The sequence below is a fragment of the Grus americana genome, chromosome 8 (assembly GCF_028858705.1).
Source record: "Grus americana isolate bGruAme1 chromosome 8, bGruAme1.mat, whole genome shotgun sequence".
Classification (NCBI taxonomy): domain Eukaryota; kingdom Metazoa; phylum Chordata; class Aves; order Gruiformes; family Gruidae; genus Grus; species Grus americana.
The window spans coordinates 23,509,377-23,526,139 of record NC_072859.1 but is presented as its reverse complement, the minus strand read 5'-3'; the positions used below and the strand labels follow the sequence as shown (position 1 = coordinate 23,526,139).

Genomic DNA, 16,763 nt, shown 5'->3' with positions numbered 1-16,763 from the left:
ACCGCGGCCCCGGCACCTCCGGAAGCGACGGCGGAGGCGCGCACACGCGGCCGGAAGCGGCGGTGGCAGCATCGGCAGCATGGCGTGGCGCGGGTCCCTCTCCGACTCCGGCTCGGACTCCGGCTCGGAGGACTCCTCTCTCTCGGACTCGGAGGTGAGCCCGCGGTGGCGGGGCCGAGGCACGGGCTCGGCGGTGAGGCCTTCCCCGACAGCCGCGGGGTAGGTCCGCCCGGTGCCCTCGCCGGCGGCGCGGCCTGACCGTGCCCTCTCCGCAGCTCCAGGAGGCCTTCTCGAGGGGCGCGCTGAAGCCGGGGCTCAACGTGGTGCTAGAGGAGCGGCCGAAGCGGCGCAACGACGTGGTGAGCGGGGTCTGCGGGGCCGGACGGCGCCTTCCTGGGGCAAGGGCGGAAACCCCGGGTCGGGGCCCGCGTCCCCCAGCGCCGGGTGCGGGGCAGAGGAGCCCCCCGCTGGGGTTAGGGCCCCGGGGGTCAGGGCAGGGCAGGGCAGGGCAGGCCTCCTGGGTTCCTGCGCTGCTGTGGTGATTTGGGGTATCACCCAGCGGCCTCGGAGGAGCAGCCCACGGGGTGACCTGGACGTTCAGCCGGGCCGGCCTGGGGGAGGTGGTTCTGTGCGGTGGTGTGCAGAGCTGTGCTTCCTTCGCAGGACGGCCTGAAGCAGTGCCTGTCCGAATTCAAGCAGCAGCTAGCTTGGGTGGAAAGGCTGGATATGACTTCTGGCCAGGTCGTGGACCCTGTCTTGCAGAGTGCTTCTGACAAAGATGCTGTTGATCCTGAGAATGATTTCCAGAGAGAGATGAGCTTGTAAGTGTCAAAGAGAGATTTCTTGCAGGGAGAGATTTCTGGCATCCTGCTGCATGCTTGGAGTCGTGTTTTGCAGGTGTGCTGCAGGCTGCCATGCTGGCTGTCACTCATGGGCCGTGTCTTTTACATTTGATGGCTCTGAATGTTTTCCACAACAACTACAAATTAATGCTAGTATATTTAACTTATCCTGTTTAATAATGGAAATAATTTCCCTCCTTGCAGCAGACTTCCATCCTTTGCTGAAAAGGTTATTTAAAAAGTTCCTTGGTTGCAGCACTATGGTTTTAACACAGGATATGGATTTTTCTTTGTGGATTTGTTTTGGTGTTATTACAGTTCTCTTGTTCTGCCTTGCCTTTTATAATCAAACATATGAAACTGTAACTGGAAACTAGATAAATGCATATGCACAATGTATAGGCATTAATATTGTATTGGTACCTAAATTGCTTTTAGTAGCACTGAATGCTGTAGGGTGCAGCATGTCGATATAACTCTAGATCAGTTGTTAAATCCCGGTATCAGCTAGCTTATGTGAGCAGAGTTTCTGTTGGTGCTGTGAGATGCCCCATACCCAGTGACAGAGCTGGTGCTGTGCTGTCTCCCTAGTTACCGGCAGGCTCAGGCAGCCGTCCTGGAAGCCCTACCTAGGTTGCGTAAACTCCAAGTTCCTACTAGAAGGCCAGATGATTACTTTGCAGAGATGGCCAAATCAGACCAACAGATGCAGAAGGTATGTGCAGTGAATAATGGCTTTCTTTTCTGTGTTATTTGTTGGTTTTAGCCTGTGTTAGGAATTAACTTTAAGGTGTGATGTGTGAATACTTACCTTCATCTCTCTGACAAATGCCTGTGACAATGTTTGTGTTTGAAACTTTGTTTGTGGCAGGAGATTTCTTCCTGTTTAGGTATTTCAGCAATGTGGGGATTTCTATAACAGGTTGGAACATAAAGTAGAAAAACACGGTTTATATGCTGTCCTGAATGTATTTAATATTAAAAATGGAGAGTTTTTCTCCATATATGTGACAGTGGTTGTAAAGTTGGCTGTGTTTATGCTCTCTGTCCTAAGACTTGCAGTCAACTGTGGCATTCATGTGATCCTTTTTCCCTATGTAAGTATACTTGTTTATACTTAGTGTGTTTTGGTTCTTTGTGATTTTAAACTGTGTGTTATTGAATTAATCTATCATGGGTAGTAAGTCAGATTTGTGTAGGAAATAAGAATTTCTCAAACTTGCTTCTTGATTGTGGTCTTTGTTCAAAACAGAACCTTGATTTTTGGTTTAGTTTCAGAAAAAAGAATACATTGTATAAGTTAAACAAATATGGGCTGGAGTCTAATTTGGAGGTTCATGTATGGCTTGATCACTGTTTTGATGGCTGATAGAATCTTCCTAGAGAAGATGAAGATTAATAATTAGCTTGTGATGAGGCTTAAGTCAATTCTGCACATTACTATTACCTTCTTTGCTGGCTTCTGTTTGAAGAACAGAGTTTTTATCTCCTAGTGGAGTCACAGACCAAATCCAGAAGATCTGTGTTGCAGTCTTTGTAATCCCTTGTAATATGGCATCCTTATAGAAATGTTTGTGAACAAGGAGAGAATGAAAAAGATACTTTCTGTGGCATGGAAGGATTGTTGACTCGTTTTTAGTGCTTTACTTTTAATAATGACAAGAAAGAAATGATCAAGTCTTCTGCATACACCTGAGTAGACTGACAAGATGTGACAAGATACTCTTGTTTAGCCGTTCCATTAGAGCCCATTACAAGGCTTTGTCTTGTTTCTGTATGAGTTTTGGGGTTTTTTAACAAGATTTTGGCTACAGATCAGTTCAGGAGTTTCTGTAATAACTGTTCCAGCCTTGAGTTGAAAGAACATTATGCCTTATAAAGCATTATCTGATTGAGACATATTTTCGTTTTTACACTCATTGATAGTTCACATAACTATTGCTTTCAGGACTGCACAACAATCATAAAATTCTCACATTTTCTTTTATGTTACTGATAAATTTTTTTTTTTCTATTCCCTAATAAGATTCGACAGAAGCTTAAGAGTAAACAGGAAGCAATGGAGAGGTCTGAGAAAGCGAAACAGCTTCGTGCAATGAGAAAATATGGCAAGAAGGTGAGGGGGAGCTACAAAGAGGACCTATCTATGACAAGAATCTAGAGCCTGAGTGAGGAGCTTAGAAAGTGGGAGCACAGGAGGCTGGCTAAAGCATATGGAATGTGTCTAGTCTTCTGTCTAGCTGCTTTGAAGGAAGCCAGAGCAAAAGATGGGATACCTTAAAAAAAAAAAAAAAATATATATATATATATGGGACATTACGAGGAACAACACTAATTCTGCTTCTAATCTCAGGTGCAAACTGAGATTCTGCAGAGGAGACAAAAGGAGAAAAAAAATATGTTGAATGCAGTCAAGAAATACCAGAAAGGTAAAGTTAACTTGTCTAAGAGAACAAATGTGTAATGGAATAGTGATGTGTGAGCAGTGTAGAGGAGTGTGATGTGTGGTGTCAATCTGTAGTGCTGGGCAGTGAGCTTGAAAGGCTGCTGCTGAGCAGAATCATATGCCAGTGGCAGTGAAAATCCTCCCAAGTAGCTGGTCTTCAGTGAGGGTGATGTGTTGCTGTTACTTGCTTAAACTGAAAATTTGTATTTTCTGTGGTGGTAGCTGAGCAACTGTTACGTCTTTGCTCTTGCAGGTCTCTCTGACAAGCTGGATTTTCTAGATGAAGAGCAGACGTCGTCTCAGGGGAATAAAAAAGGCAGTGCAAGTCAACGGATAAAGAAGGGGTGAGACCAGAAAAGAAAGATATTTAAATGCAGAGTCTCTGATTTTTTTTCAGTCTTTTAGGGAATAATTTTATGAAACAAGAAAGCTGTTCCGATTAATATTTGTTAAAATAAATCTGAGGTCGCTTTCTGTCCCTAGAGAGGAGGAAAACTGTGGCCAGAATGGAATGGAGACTGAAATGTGCTAATTTCTGTCTCTTCAATAAGAGGGAAAACTTTTATGAAGGCTGATGGGAGTCCATCAGCAGATACGTGTGCCTTCTTGAGAGCTTCGTGAGGACAGGAACATAGGCAACCAAGCTATTCGATTATTTTTCAGACCAAATGCCAAAAGACGATACAAGAATCAGAAGTTTGGTTTTGGTGGGAAGAAGAAGGGCTCAAAGTGGAACACAAAGGAGAGTTTTAATGATGTATCCAGCTTCCAGTCAAAAGTGGCTCACAACAAAGGCCCAGGAAAAGCAGGAAAAGGAGGGAAAAAAGCCCTCAATGTAAGTAAAATGTTGCATGCAAATGGCCCTTGTTGGCTAGGAAACCAGCCCTGGTCTGGGAGGGAGAGCTGAGTACATGAAGTGACAGTGTCTGTCTTTGGGAGCGGAGCATAATTCAGTTGCAGACAGAGTTGAGGATGGTGGTTCAGTGTCCGAGCAGGTACGTGAGTGGGGCAGTTAGCAAGTACTGTTTGTTGCTACCTGTGTCCCAAAACCTCCCTCTCCTGAGGTACTGACAAATATCCTCTTGGTATCCTCCCCAAGCTATAGAGCTAGAACAAAGATTGAGAACGTGAAAATAAAGGTCTGAATCTGTCTTATTTTTTTCTTTTTTTTTTTTTTTTCAGAAGAGACCTGGAAAGAGAGCAAGGCAGAAAATGAAGAGTCGTGCGCGATGAGAGGACTGTGCTCCCCAGCGGGGTTCCTGTGTGTGTTTGTTGCAAGATGTGTTTCTGCTGTTAGCAAGCAGCTAACCGTGGAGCAAGCTGGATGTTTCCAAATGGCAAGAACAAAAGTCAGTGGAAACTAGTGCCTTATCACTAATTTCTTCTTACTGTCTGTTTTGTTGAAGGATTGTTTTCTACTTAAAGCTTTGGCGTGTGAACGCATTAAATGGTTTGCACAGAACTATGTCTAATTCATGTTTACTTGTGTCATGAACGGTAGCTGAAGCCTGCCCTTTGTTCCCGTCATTCTGACAGTTTTTCCCACAGCTACTGTTGACGTGTACTTGGTGAACTTGAGTTCTGGGTCATGCTGCCGATGTCAAAATAAGAAGTTTGAAGCCTGTCAAGATGTTAAAGTGTTTTTTAGACTATTCATATAGATGAGTTTGGAAACAGCACTGAGTCAAATGCAGCAATCTTATAAATAGGTTTATTTCTGTAACTACTGTCAGGCTGCAAATCTGGACAGACTGAGGTTTTCTCTTCCTTTTTCTTGCTATCTTCTCTTGCCAGAAATCTACCAGACTCACCTAATAACAAGCAGGGCCTAACACATTAGATGTCATTAACTGCTTCTAAGTTATGTGGCTTTGCCACTCTACTGCTGCAGGTTCTCAGACTCCCCATGCCCCGTGGCAGCCATTTATTTAGTGATCTCAGTCCTCCGGCGCGGGAAGTAGAGTCTGCAATCAGTGCGGTCCACGTGAATCTAGGAAAGAAAAATTATGAATAGTCATGTGCTCTTACTAGAATTAGTAGTAGTAATCCCTCCTGAGAAGAGGGATGCATGGTGTTCTTGCTGCTGAGAAATGCCAAAATGACAAACGAGTAGGGTACCACTTATTTGAGAACATACTGTTCACTGCTTTGTTATGGTAGAACCTGGTGAAAAAGGAAAACTTAACATATGAAACAGCATCATGAGTCCTGACTGTATAAATTTAACTCACTTCCCTACACACGAATTTAGTTGCCTGTTCCTGCCAGCCTAATCCTTCCACCAGTATCTAACAGCGTAAAGCCCTGCTGGGATGTCTGTCTCTAGCTTTGTCATGAGGAACTAGTTTACCTGAAGTGTAATATGAAAAGTTGCAGAAGACTATCTTATTTATCTTAATTTTCTTTGTAACAAGCCAAAATTAATGAGGCCCTCATTTGCCTTTCTTGAAACACTAATCTACAAAGTCAGTCATCGTCACAGTTATTTGTTTGTCAGATGTGATTGATGTTTCAGCTTGTTAATAAGATTTCTTCTCCTCCTGTTTATTCACACTTCCCCAAATGAATCTTTGTTGGTGTATTCTGCCTCGGGTTTACTCAGCTGATTATTAATTTTATGGCTCTGCTTGCAATTTGTTTGAAAGATACTGTACAGCAGCACATTTCTTTTCACAGTACTTATGTATGTCACTTCACATTGCTCACTTTGCCATTTCTCATGGCTGAATGCTTTAATAAACAGCTGTGACTACATATGTGGCATTTGGCAATATGCTTGGGGTTGACTGTCACTGTAGGTATTTTGCATGCAAGTTTCTCAGGGGAAGTCTACTGTTTCTGTGTTCACAAGCCTATGCCAATGTAAAGAGTCCTCTTACCTGTAAATTTAAAAAAATTGCTGTTCATGAACAGCTCCGCTCATTTCTAGTCATTCCTGTTTTCCATATTTGTCACAAATTATTTTCTTGCATGAATATATTTCAGTGGGATGGGCTGAACCTCTCTGAATCCTGCAAAGAGCTGAGTCCTTAAGCACTCTACTCACCAAAGGTGTTGTGTTCCAGCCAATTTCTTGGCTTTCAGTTTGTGGCTCTGAATATTTCTTGGTTGGCTCCAGTGCTGCATGGTGAATAAGATTCAGAAACTTGGCTGTTGGTTTAAGAGACACAAATACAAATGAAAGAAAGTATGTTTAAAAAACAGTCATCCATGAATGTATGTTAGAATGAGGCATCCTAACACTGTCCAAGCAATAGCAAGAAAGCCAAGGTTGGAGGCAGCTTCTGCTTCTGTGAATGATCTTGTAAGAGAATGGAGGGTGACGTTTCTACTCAAATCTATCCTGATGAAGTTTCAAGATTTTCCTGTCTATACTGTCCTGTTAATTCTATCATCCTTGTCTACTGTATTGCAGCACCTTACTTTTTTTATACCATATCTAGTATCAACCAGCGCTCCACGTTAGCTGTCATCTTTCTCAGTTGCCTGAGACCTGTTGCCTTTCCCGCTTTTGGGTGTCCCATCCCACCCATCCCCTCTCCCCCCCAATCCTTGACTAGAGCAGGCCAACCTTAACTGACCATTAAGGCTTTTAGACAGAATTGGCGTGTTAGAAATACGGGAGTGGTTGCTCTAAGGGTTCCTGTTACTAGTGCTCTAAAGCAAGACTCAGCAGCCATTTCATCATTTACCATATGCAGTGACTAGGTAGAATTTGCAGTGAACAGACAATGTCTGTATAAAACATGTTTCTGGATTTTTTTTGGTTTTGCCTGAAAGAGGTTTAGATTCTTAAGCAGAATTTTATACTATAACTAAAAGCAAAAGTAAAAGCATAATTGCATGAATACAATCTTGTACTGATAATCAAAAGTAGTGGGAAAGGGCCTTAAAGAGAACCCCCCCCACCTTATGTTTAACAAAAATCACAAATGAGTTTAACTTTCTTATATTGTCACAGGGGTGTTTCTATGTATGTCCTCTTTTAGACTGATTGGAATTTTTTTAATCTTATTTATTAGTCATTTTCTTACCATCTGCTGGTTCTTCTATATTATCATGCCAAGACATAGGCTTCTTGGTGATGGTGTGAACTGGAAAGAAATAATGCAGGTGAATGACTTTAATGTGAATTTAGCATCACGGCCAGGTATAGGATATCCATCATTGCAAATGTTCCTTTTGGTTATCCCCCAGTCTGGGCCCAGGTATTTCACTGAAGTTGTAAAGGAAGAGCAGCATGTGAACGGAACAAAATGAGTTAGAGTGCTAAGGGAAAGGTGATACACATGCTAAAGGCCCTTCTCTGGGATGCTGCCTGCATTCACCACGGCAAAGTTCCACCCCACCCACGTGGCCTGCAGGGTGCCAGGTTTCAAACAATTTTCCTTTGGTTCATTTTTGTTTCACAGTGAAACCTACACCTGAGTGAATCTATTCATATCACCCATCCATGCCAGCATCGGCGATGACATTCTATGACTGTGAATTGGCAGGTAGAAACCGGCCCGGGGCTGAGGAAACATGGTGTAGTGTTTGGGCTCTGTACCCCATCTTAGCTCTGGGTTTTTTTTGCTCAAGGTCCTTGGATTCCAGATCCTAAATGGTTGCCTCACTTCTACGTATTTCCTAAGGCACCGTCTGTTTGGGCACATTGGTCGTGTCTCAATTCCGTCTTTTGAGTGTGCAGACTGGTTTCTCTGGCACAACAAAAAGCCCACCACTTGCTCCTTCCAGATCTACCCCTCTCACTGGCCGTTGCTGGCGTTCCTGGGTGCAGCTGCTGAGTGCTGCGGGTCTGCCCCTGCCTCCGGCAGGCCCCACGAGCCTTCCCTCTGCCCCGCAAGGTTTGTCTTGCGCTCGGCGGTTCACGCCGGTTCTCTGTGACCGCGGGGCCGCCCGCGCGCCGCCTCACCGCGGTGGAGGGGGTTCACGCCGTACTGCGTGTGCAGCCTCTGGTACTGCAGCTCCTTCCGCACCCGCTCGCACAGGAGCTGGTTCTGCCGCACCGGGTTCAGTGGCTCCTTCTCCCCGCTGCGGGCGGCCATGACTGCGCGGTGCTACGCGGCCTCCCGTGGCCTAGCAACGCCTCACGTGGTCCCTCGCGAGAGTGCTGATTGGCCCGGCTGGGGCTCCGCCCCCTCCTCGGGCCGACTCCCTTCCCGCCTTCTATTGGCTGCCGAGTTAAAGCTCCTGGCTCTAATTGGCGGCGGCTGCACGCGGCGGGTTTGAACGGCCGGTGGGGCTGCAGTGGCAGGATGGAGGATGCGGAGCTGCGTTGCACGGTGGCCGTGGAGCAGCCGCTGCCGGGGGGACAGGGCCCGCGGCGCCGCGTCATGCGGGGCGCGCTGGTGCTGCTGGGCCGTAACGAGCTGCGGCAGCCGGTGCTGCGGGTGGTCGGCAGCGGCGGGGCGGCGGCGATGAGCTTCGTGCTGGCCGGTGATGTCGTGCGACTCTTCATGCGGTTCGCGGGCGACGGGCGGGCGGCGGTGCGAGTGGGGCCGGGCGGCGCCCAGGTCCTGCTCTCCGACTGCCCCCCGGACGCGCTGCGCCGCTTCCTCCGTCTCCTGCGGCTCAAGATCGCCGCCGGGCCGCGGGGCGCGCAGCGCGGTCCCCGCCTGCTGGACCGGCCGCCGCCGGCCTTCGCCGTCATCAGCCCGCTGCAGGAGCGAGACCTGCTGCGCGTCCCCGGCCGCCTCCGCGGCGGCGAGGCGCGGGGGGAGCGCCCGGCCCAGGTGAGTCCTGAGGCGAGGGAGGCAGCCGCGGTTATCGGCCCCAGTTACCGGCCCTGCCCTCGCAATGCGCCGCCGCTCGTCCCGCAGGTACCCCACGCGGAGAGGCGGCCCCCGGCGAGGCTCTCGGCGGAGCAGGAGGCGGTGCTGAGCGCCGTGCGGAGCGGGAAGAGCATCTTCTTCACCGGCTGTGCAGGTGAAGGGCTGGGGCAGCTGTCACCGGGTAAGATCCTTGGATCTCGCTGCTGACCTGCTGCTTCTTCCTTCTCCAAGGGACCGGAAAGTCGTTCCTGCTGAAGAAGATCGTGGGCTCCCTCCCTCCAAAGAGCACCTACGCTACAGCCAGCACGGGAGTGGCCGCTTGCCACATCGGTGGCACCACCCTCCATGCCTTTGCAGGTAACGGTCTGCCCGACAGTGAGGGGCTGGGAGCTCTCACTCCCTTCCCAAAGAGTCAGGAGCTTCCCAAAGCTTTGCTTTCTTCTCCCCTGCCAGGGATCGGCTCTGGGAAGGCACCACTGGAACAGTGTATTCAGCTGGCAGAGAGGCCTGGGGTGCGCCAGCACTGGCTGGCCTGCCAGCACTTAATTATCGATGAGATCTCCATGGTGGATGGCAAGTTCTTTGACAAGCTGGAGGCAGTGGCGAGGTGAGTGATTGTCAGGTCAAACAACTAACAGAAACTAGTTTCCCTAAATCTCCAGAGTGTTTCCTTCCTCTGGTTATGTGAATGGATACAAGACAACTATTAGCATAGGGCTGGAAGGAAGCATGAAATCATAGCCAGCTTTTGGGCTGGCCTTTATCTTGAGATGGGTTTTGAACATGTCCCCAGCTGTGGCTGTTCTGGTTGCTGTTTCCATCTCTGGAGCCAAGTGTTGTCCATAGAGCTGAGCCCAGAATACATGCTGCGCCCAGCAGTTCTCTCCTGCAAAGAGACGTAGCTGTAGTATAACAGCCACCAAGGAACAAAGACTAGTAAAGACATCTGGGGTGGGTAGGCAAAGGAAAATGAATGTCTGGAAATAGTATTGTTTAATTGTTCGAGTTCTTCTGACACAGCTTAAGATAATCACCTTTTACTGCAGGCAGCGTATGTTTGAATATACTGACAGACTAAGAAGTAACTTCTGAGACCTGACTATGACCAGGTCCTGGAGGGCATTCAAAGCTTTGCTGCTTCTCTTTCCTCTTCAGGGCAGTCAGAAAACGGGATGAGCCTTTTGGAGGAATTCAGCTAGTCATCTGTGGGGACTTCTTGCAACTACCCCCAGTCTGCAACGCTAATGAAGAAACCAAGTTCTGCTTCCAGGTACAAAACTGCCCCTAAACTCATTCTTGTACTTCAAGTCTGCCTCTTTTTTAACAAGAGAATGATTTTCTAGGCAAAAAGCTGGAGGAAATGCATCCACATAAACATGGAGCTTACTGAAGTGCGAAGACAGACTGACAAGACCTTTGTCTCACTCCTGAGTGCAGTCCGTTTAGGCAGGTGAGGAGAAACTCTGCTTTTTGTAATCCCTGCTCCCTACTGATAGAGCAGAGGAAAGAGCAGTTTGTCAGTTCTTCCCTGTGCTCTATCAGTAATGTGTAGCTGGGGGCAATAGCTATAAATGCCTTAGTTAATGTAAGCAGGTTTCATGTATGCTGCTCTGGTAAGGAAGGACCCTTTCTAGGGTCCCTCTTTGCAATTTCTGCTAGGGAATGCAATGGATCCTGAGCTGGCAATGGCCAGGGCAGGGCTGGGGCAGACACTTGCACTGCTCTCCAACTTTGTGCAGTTATCTTTCTCTGTCCCTCTCTAGAGGCCTGGGGCTTGCACAGCCTGATCCAGCTGTGTAGAGGTTACTGCTGCTCAAGACCTGTTCCTGATCACTTTAAATAATAATCCCCTTTATCTGCTTACCAGGTGCACAGAGGAGGTTACCAGACTGCTGATGCAGACTGCTTCTAACAGGTCTGAGCATGATGGGATCCTGGCTACGCGGCTTTGCACCCATAAAGATGATGTAGAAGTAACTAATGAGAGACGCTTGCAACAGCTATCAGGTGAACACCTTGGAGAAAGCTTCTGGCTTCAGGGTTGAGTTCTGAGTGGATGCGATGGGGATACTGCGGTATCAGGAGGAACTGGTGTTCTGTCATGCACAGCAGCACCAGTCCAAGCTGTGTGTGTTGGAGTTGAGCTGCCTATGGAAAAACTTCACAGCTTTTTGCTTAAAAATCCACACTGTTACTTCTTGGTGTATAATAGACAGCAAGCTTATTGCTTGCTGCGAGGTAGGTCATTATTGCTTCCATACCACCACTTTTTATTTCTATAGTATCTCAGAAGGGCCATGCTCTATCCAGCCATGATTAAGAGCTATTTAATTTCTGCCTCCCTGTCTGGCCCTAGGACTCTTCCTTAGTCCTCTTTGGAGATCTGGTGTTGGCAGCAAGTGAAACTGGTCATATGCTCAAAATGATAACTGCTCAGTTCTTATTTACTGCTGCCCTTTGATTCCTGAGCCTTCTTGTGCTCTAGGAGTTATATTGGGAAGAGAGGCAATATTGAGCTTTCTGCTAATAGGTGCAACAAGGTTTGTGTGAAGATCTTCTGCCAGCAGAGCAGAATGGATATTGAAACAGGAATTGCTGTTGGAAATAAAGGCTGAGCCTCCTGCAATGCTACGTAGAATATGTTCAATGGTTGCAATATGTTATGTCTTTTTTTCCTTAATAGGAAAAGTGCACACCTTTGAGGCTTTGGACAGTGACCCAATGCTAGTGAAGTTAATTGATGCTCAGTGTCCTGTGGGTGGTAGAGTTGAGCTAAAGCTTGGAGCTCAGGTGAGTGTGTGTATACACATTTCTGAAAGACCAGTGGATCAAACTGCTTAAGAAAAATAAAGGAATAGCAGATAAATGTATGGAGTAAATTAATGTGTAGAATGCAGATTATGTGTAGAATAGCTATGCCAGGCCAACAGAAGACTCTATCCCACTATTTGTATCCTTTCTGCTTGGAATCTTATCCAGACAGAGAATTAGTTTCATTTGAGTGCAGGACCATGTCTTGTGGATGGTGGTGACTGCTATGACTTTGACACGCATTTCCAATCAGGTTTAGAAGCTTCCAGGTAGCAGAGAGCACAGGCAATCCTTGCCTACAGTCTCAGCTCCAGGTACAGCAGCCCTCCTGACCCGTAAAGGTAGGGCACAGCTTGCCACATTTGCAGGACTAGGCACCTTGCTGTGAGCTAGGGCTGTCAGAGTGTAAAGAATGCAGGATTGTGCTTAGCAGCAGCACTGTTTGCCTTGGGAAGTTGTTCCTTAGGTGTTTCCAGAATCTATATATGTCTAGGCTGGTTGGTGTTTGGGGAAGGGGAATCTGTTCCGTGGATCCGAACTCACAGCTGTGGGCAAAAGCAGCTCAAGTGAAGTGTTCAGTGCTGCAGAATGATGTAGTTGGGAATCCTGGGAAGGAAAGGCTGTGAAACAATTTCAATCAAATTGGAGATGATGCTCTATCCTGCAGTAGGATAATGTGGCCATATCAGCCTGCTGTGCTTATGCTTCCAGGCTTGAAGCTTACCTGCAGGTAGCTGAACAGGCTGTAAAGCCTGTGCACTAAGGGATTTTTCCCTTTCTCTGTAGGTGATGCTAGCTAAGAATCTGGATGTGTCTCAAGGGCTGGTGAATGGGGCACGAGGAGTTGTTGTAGGATTTGAAAGTGAACAGAAGGGTAAGTAAGCTTTTTGATCTTTTGTTGAAGGAAGTGGAAAGAACGAAAACAATTTATCAATGACAGCTGAGGGCTTGTTAATTTTGTTTGCTGCTTGGTAAGAATAATTTGAGGGAAAGCAGGGAGGAGGTTTTCTCTACAGAGGGAGGCTTGGGGCTCTCATGAGCTGTGATGTCATGCACTGCATCAGCTGTTGCTATCTGTAGGGCCTCTCATGTTTGCTTTTTTTTATTGTCTAGATGTGTATGCTCATTTGCATTTCCTGTCTGTTGTGTTGAAGCAAGTCTTGGTGGGTTTTTTGTCTTTCTCAGAGAATAAAGTTCTGTTACCTGTAATGTGTATTTTTCTCTGCATCTCAACTGATAAGCAGGAGAATTAAAGTCAGGTAATTTAAGCAGATCCCAAACATCACTTCAGGACATCCTATTTACTGACTGTGGGTTTAGGGTTTTGTGTTTTGTTTGGTAATTTGGGGGGTTTTATGTAGTATTTTCTCTTTTTAATGCAGCCCTAAAATTAATGAAAGACTGACATGAGGAAAAAGTGGGGAGTAAAAAAAAAGTGTTCTCAGGCTGCTGCCTTCCTGGCTGTTGAGTGCCAGGAATACATCTCTGTTTCTCTGCTGTTCCCACTCTTACAGGGCTGCCTAAGGTTAGGTTTCTCTGTGGGGTCACACAGGTCATCAAAATGGAGAAATGGATATTCAAAGGACCATCAGGAGTTCATCTGAGTCGTCAACAGTTGCCTTTAAAATTGGCATGGGCCATTTCCATTCACAAGAGTCAGGTGGGTGTTCTTATACAGCTATCTGTAGACTTTTACACCATTATAAGCCTTATTTCCTGGATGGGGGACCTCTGGAATATGTGTGGCTAGCTGCAGAGAAGGCAGTACCTCTTCTGCTTGTGGTACTCATCTATAGGGTTGATGGGCTAGCAATACTGCTAGAGTTTCTGTAGGGGCGCTGCCATCTGCATAGTTGTTCTTAGACTATAAAGCAGCATTAATTACCACTGTGGACTGATCAAGGTAGTGTTTCCCTGATAGTCATCAGCATTAGTGACCCTGAGGCTTGCAGTGTAGGAATCACAGCTGTACTCTTTGGGCTGGTTTCCCCCTTTCATGATGTGTTGAGTTCCTACCGTTCCAGAAGACTTCATACACATAGATAAATACTTGTCTTGGTGTTAGACCTGTGAGTTTGTTCCCATGCCATACTGTAAATTCTGCTGCCTCCTGGGACGTCTCTTGGTGCAGACAGGGCTGGCCAGGCCTAACCCAGATGGTCTGCCTGAGGACTGCTTGAGACTGATGGCTGCTCAAGTTAATTACTAGGAGTGAAAACAACAGGATTTCTTTCCCTGCTGTGTTGATTATATGGGATTTGGGGAGTTTCACACAAGAGGCTCACTGGAGTTAGTGGACTCTACTGTCTGCTAGCAATTTCCTGACAGTGGAAAACTGTCCTTTTCTTTCTACCAATTCCCATTTTTTTAATCAGTTACATAGTCAAACAGGAAACTTCCTTTTTTTATCAAGCCTGTACACCAAGGATGGTACCTTTGATAGACTCACAGGACAGGTTAGTGTTGATACAGCACAGTGTTCCTGTTTGTTTGTAACAAACTTCTCCCTCTCTTTGATAGGGCATGTCTTTAGATTGTGTGGAAATCTCCCTGTCTCGTGTCTTTGAAAGTGGGCAGGCTTATGTAGCCCTCTCCCGAGCCCGTAGCCTTGCAGGTCTCCGCGTTTTGGATTTTGATCCGAAAGTAGTGAGAGCTGATCCTTCTGTGCTGCAGTTCTACAGACAGCTGAGACGTCATCAGCTTCTAACCCAGGTAATGAAAAATCCCATGCTAGCAAAGCCTGCCTTGTGCAACCAGGGTGGAAGATGTTTGCACTGAGATACTACTTTTCTTCCGAAGCCAGATCATTCAAATTAACACTTGTACTGGCAGGAGAGATGAAACTGCAGAGAAGAAATGTGGTGGGGCAGCTCTTGGTGGCAAAGTTCTACTGTGGTGTGGGTCCTGTGGGTGAAAGCATGGGTTGGGATTCTTTGATCCCCTTCTTGCAGTAAGGACTGAAGGGGAAGTAGGGACACAAGAAATCTCTTCTATTTCTTTTTTTTCTCGCCTCCCCCCCCCCCCCCCCCCAGGATTCACTACACACCCATTCAGGTGCTGATGAGAAGGAGAACTGGAAATGCAGCTGAGAATGTGCTGATGCGTCAGAGAGGTCAGAAGAGCAGACTGAGTTGCAGCAATCTTGCTTTTGAGTATATTTGATAACATAAAGTCAAAGGAATTTTTGTAGATATTTGCTACTCTAGATGAGTAGCAGTATCCTGTCTTGTGCCTCTGAAATCTGGAAGGCTTCTGTAGCCCCCTTCTGGGCCCACAGCCTTGAGTCCTTCTGTCACAGATGCAACTCTAGCAAACAAAATGACTGAACAAGCACGTGCCTGAGGGACATCTATCCTGTCTGCCTGGTTGCATTTCATTCTCCACATATGTAGACTGACGCTTGTGTGCCTTTCTTCAAGTATACCATGGTTGAAAGATGGAAGGTGTGTGTCCTCTTTGCCTGGATGGATCGGACCTGTTCAGAAGAGCTGCTGACACAAAGAAAGCAGTGCTAAGTAGCTGGAATACCTGCTTGATTCTCCTGCAAGTGAGGAGCTGGGCTATCACTTTATAGCATGCTGGGGTGTTCTTGCCTTTCCCATGCTTAACACCAGGAGGCTTTGCATAACTTCCTCCACAAGCAGAACTGTAAGAGTTATACATTGCCTGTTATGCTGATGCATAGCCTTTTTATTAGTCTGTTGCATACAATAAGATGTGATTTTTATTTTTTTAACCTTCTGAGGTGAGCTGGTACTTCTTAAAATAGGAAGAAGTCCTACATCTTATACCCATAATTATGGAACTACAAGAATCATGAAGATCTGTTACCCCATTAGCAAGATGGATGCTGGTGGGAGCTCCTCTTATTTTAAACACATGAGGCTTGCTCAAGTGGGAGAGAGTTTCTGCTGGAAACAATGTGTCTGACTAAAAGGTGGAAGTTGAATGTGCAATAGGGAATAATGGCCAAGGACATGTGAAGTGACCTGTAACTTCACCTGTTTCAGCAAAAGCAGAGATGAGCAGAACTAATATACTGTCTTTTTGAAGTCTTAATAAAGGAGAAACTTTTGGTCTTTGTATTTTAGCACATTGCTTAAAGTTTAAGTAACTTGTACATTTTAAAACATTTCATATGCAGGAATAATGTGAAATATCAATATCCAGCTGGAACTTGTCTCTTGCAGGGGAGTGTCTCAGTAACAAAGCCTCTGCAGTCTGAGTGAGTTGAAGGCCAGTTCTTGGCAGCTGCTCTTCTTAAAGCCAGCGGAGGATGTTGACTAGCCAGTGGTTAACATAACAGAAAACAGATTTTGGTAGGATTTCAAAATGTTTCTTAAATGTTTTTTTTTTTTTTTTTTTCTGGGCTTGAGGGGTAGAGTTTTGGAGGAAGCAGTAGTAGAAAACAGAAGAGTGAGAATTATTCAAAGGTCTTTACTCTAAGAATGGGTTATTAATGTATCGGCACATCGCTTCTTCAAAGAAGTCTGGTGGGCAGTAGATGGAAGTACCTGAACCTGGGGCTGGAGTCCATGGAAGGTGAGACCCTGCCCCTTCCACTGCAGCTGTTCCTGGTACTACCCCATGTCTTTCAGACTCTCCGTATGTGTGAATTTAATATTTTTTTTTTAAACAACACCTTCCAATCATTTTGAGCTGGACTTAAGCTGTTTGTCCACCTTGGAGGAACTGGAAAAAATGATCTTCCTGTGCCCACACCCCTAGGAAGGAGGGTACTGGCATGCTAAACCATCCCTGCTGGGGCAGATGAGTATTGAGGTGTGATTCCTTGGCCTGCAGCTCCCAAAGCTCCCACCAGACCTGGGTGAGGGCCTGACTCCACTGCAGCCCTGCACCCACAGGGAGGCTGCTGCAGGTGTTCCTACC

General features: G+C 46.5%; 3 protein-coding genes across 3 annotated transcripts; 2 read left to right on the top strand and 1 right to left on the bottom strand.

Moving 5' to 3' along the window:
• The first annotated feature begins 37 nt into the window (after positions 1 to 37).
• EBNA1BP2 (EBNA1 binding protein 2) lies at positions 38 to 6,200 on the top strand. Its single transcript, XM_054833101.1, has 9 exons — positions 38 to 154; positions 276 to 359; positions 664 to 821; positions 1,434 to 1,557; positions 2,869 to 2,958; positions 3,196 to 3,271; positions 3,542 to 3,632; positions 3,952 to 4,123; positions 4,471 to 6,200. The coding sequence occupies exons 1-9, from the start codon at positions 80 to 82 to the stop codon at positions 4,519 to 4,521; spliced, it is 921 nt and encodes a 306-aa protein (XP_054689076.1). The 5' UTR covers positions 38 to 79; the 3' UTR covers positions 4,522 to 6,200.
• On the bottom strand, positions 5,145 to 8,338 carry CFAP144 (cilia and flagella associated protein 144). Its single transcript, XM_054833104.1, has 4 exons — positions 8,204 to 8,338; positions 7,323 to 7,382; positions 6,335 to 6,438; positions 5,145 to 5,278 (listed from the first exon to the last, which is right to left on the bottom strand). Exons 1-4 carry the CDS (start codon positions 8,334 to 8,336, stop codon positions 5,213 to 5,215), a joined length of 363 nt encoding a protein of 120 aa, XP_054689079.1. The 5' UTR covers positions 8,337 to 8,338; the 3' UTR covers positions 5,145 to 5,212.
• Positions 8,339 to 8,546: 208 nt separating this feature from the next.
• PIF1 (PIF1 5'-to-3' DNA helicase) lies at positions 8,547 to 15,934 on the top strand. Its single transcript, XM_054833090.1, has 12 exons — positions 8,547 to 9,023; positions 9,111 to 9,216; positions 9,294 to 9,419; positions 9,516 to 9,669; positions 10,218 to 10,332; positions 10,406 to 10,512; positions 10,930 to 11,069; positions 11,746 to 11,852; positions 12,660 to 12,747; positions 13,388 to 13,533; positions 14,394 to 14,585; positions 14,906 to 15,934. Exons 1-12 carry the CDS (start codon positions 8,547 to 8,549, stop codon positions 14,960 to 14,962), a joined length of 1,815 nt encoding a protein of 604 aa, XP_054689065.1. The 3' UTR covers positions 14,963 to 15,934.
• The last annotated feature ends 829 nt before the right edge of the window (positions 15,935 to 16,763 follow it).

What these genes read in the sequence shown, in the direction of transcription:
- EBNA1BP2 (XM_054833101.1), top strand. Translation starts at nt 80, where the DNA reads ATGGCGTGGCGCGGGTCCCTCTCCGACTCCGGCTCGGACTCCGGCTCG. An exon ending in TGAGAAAATATGGCAAGAAG is followed by an intron (nt 2,959 to 3,195) that starts GTGAGGGGGAGC and finishes TTCTAATCTCAG; the next exon opens with GTGCAAACTGAGATTCTGCA. An exon ending in AGTCAACGGATAAAGAAGGG is followed by an intron (nt 3,633 to 3,951) that starts GTGAGACCAGAA and finishes ATTATTTTTCAG; the next exon opens with ACCAAATGCCAAAAGACGAT.
- CFAP144 (XM_054833104.1), bottom strand. Translation starts at nt 8,336, where the DNA reads ATGGCCGCCCGCAGCGGGGAGAAGGAGCCACTGAACCCGGTGCGGCAG. An exon ending in CGTGAACCCCCTCCACCGCG is followed by an intron (nt 7,383 to 8,203) that starts GTGAGGCGGCGC and finishes ATTTCTTTCCAG; the next exon opens with TTCACACCATCACCAAGAAG. An exon ending in GCTGGAACACAACACCTTTG is followed by an intron (nt 5,279 to 6,334) that starts GTGAGTAGAGTG and finishes TTTCTTTCCTAG; the next exon opens with ATTCACGTGGACCGCACTGA.
- PIF1 (XM_054833090.1), top strand. Translation starts at nt 8,547, where the DNA reads ATGGAGGATGCGGAGCTGCGTTGCACGGTGGCCGTGGAGCAGCCGCTG. An exon ending in AAACCAAGTTCTGCTTCCAG is followed by an intron (nt 10,333 to 10,405) that starts GTACAAAACTGC and finishes ATGATTTTCTAG; the next exon opens with GCAAAAAGCTGGAGGAAATG. An exon ending in ACGCTTGCAACAGCTATCAG is followed by an intron (nt 11,070 to 11,745) that starts GTGAACACCTTG and finishes TTTCCTTAATAG; the next exon opens with GAAAAGTGCACACCTTTGAG.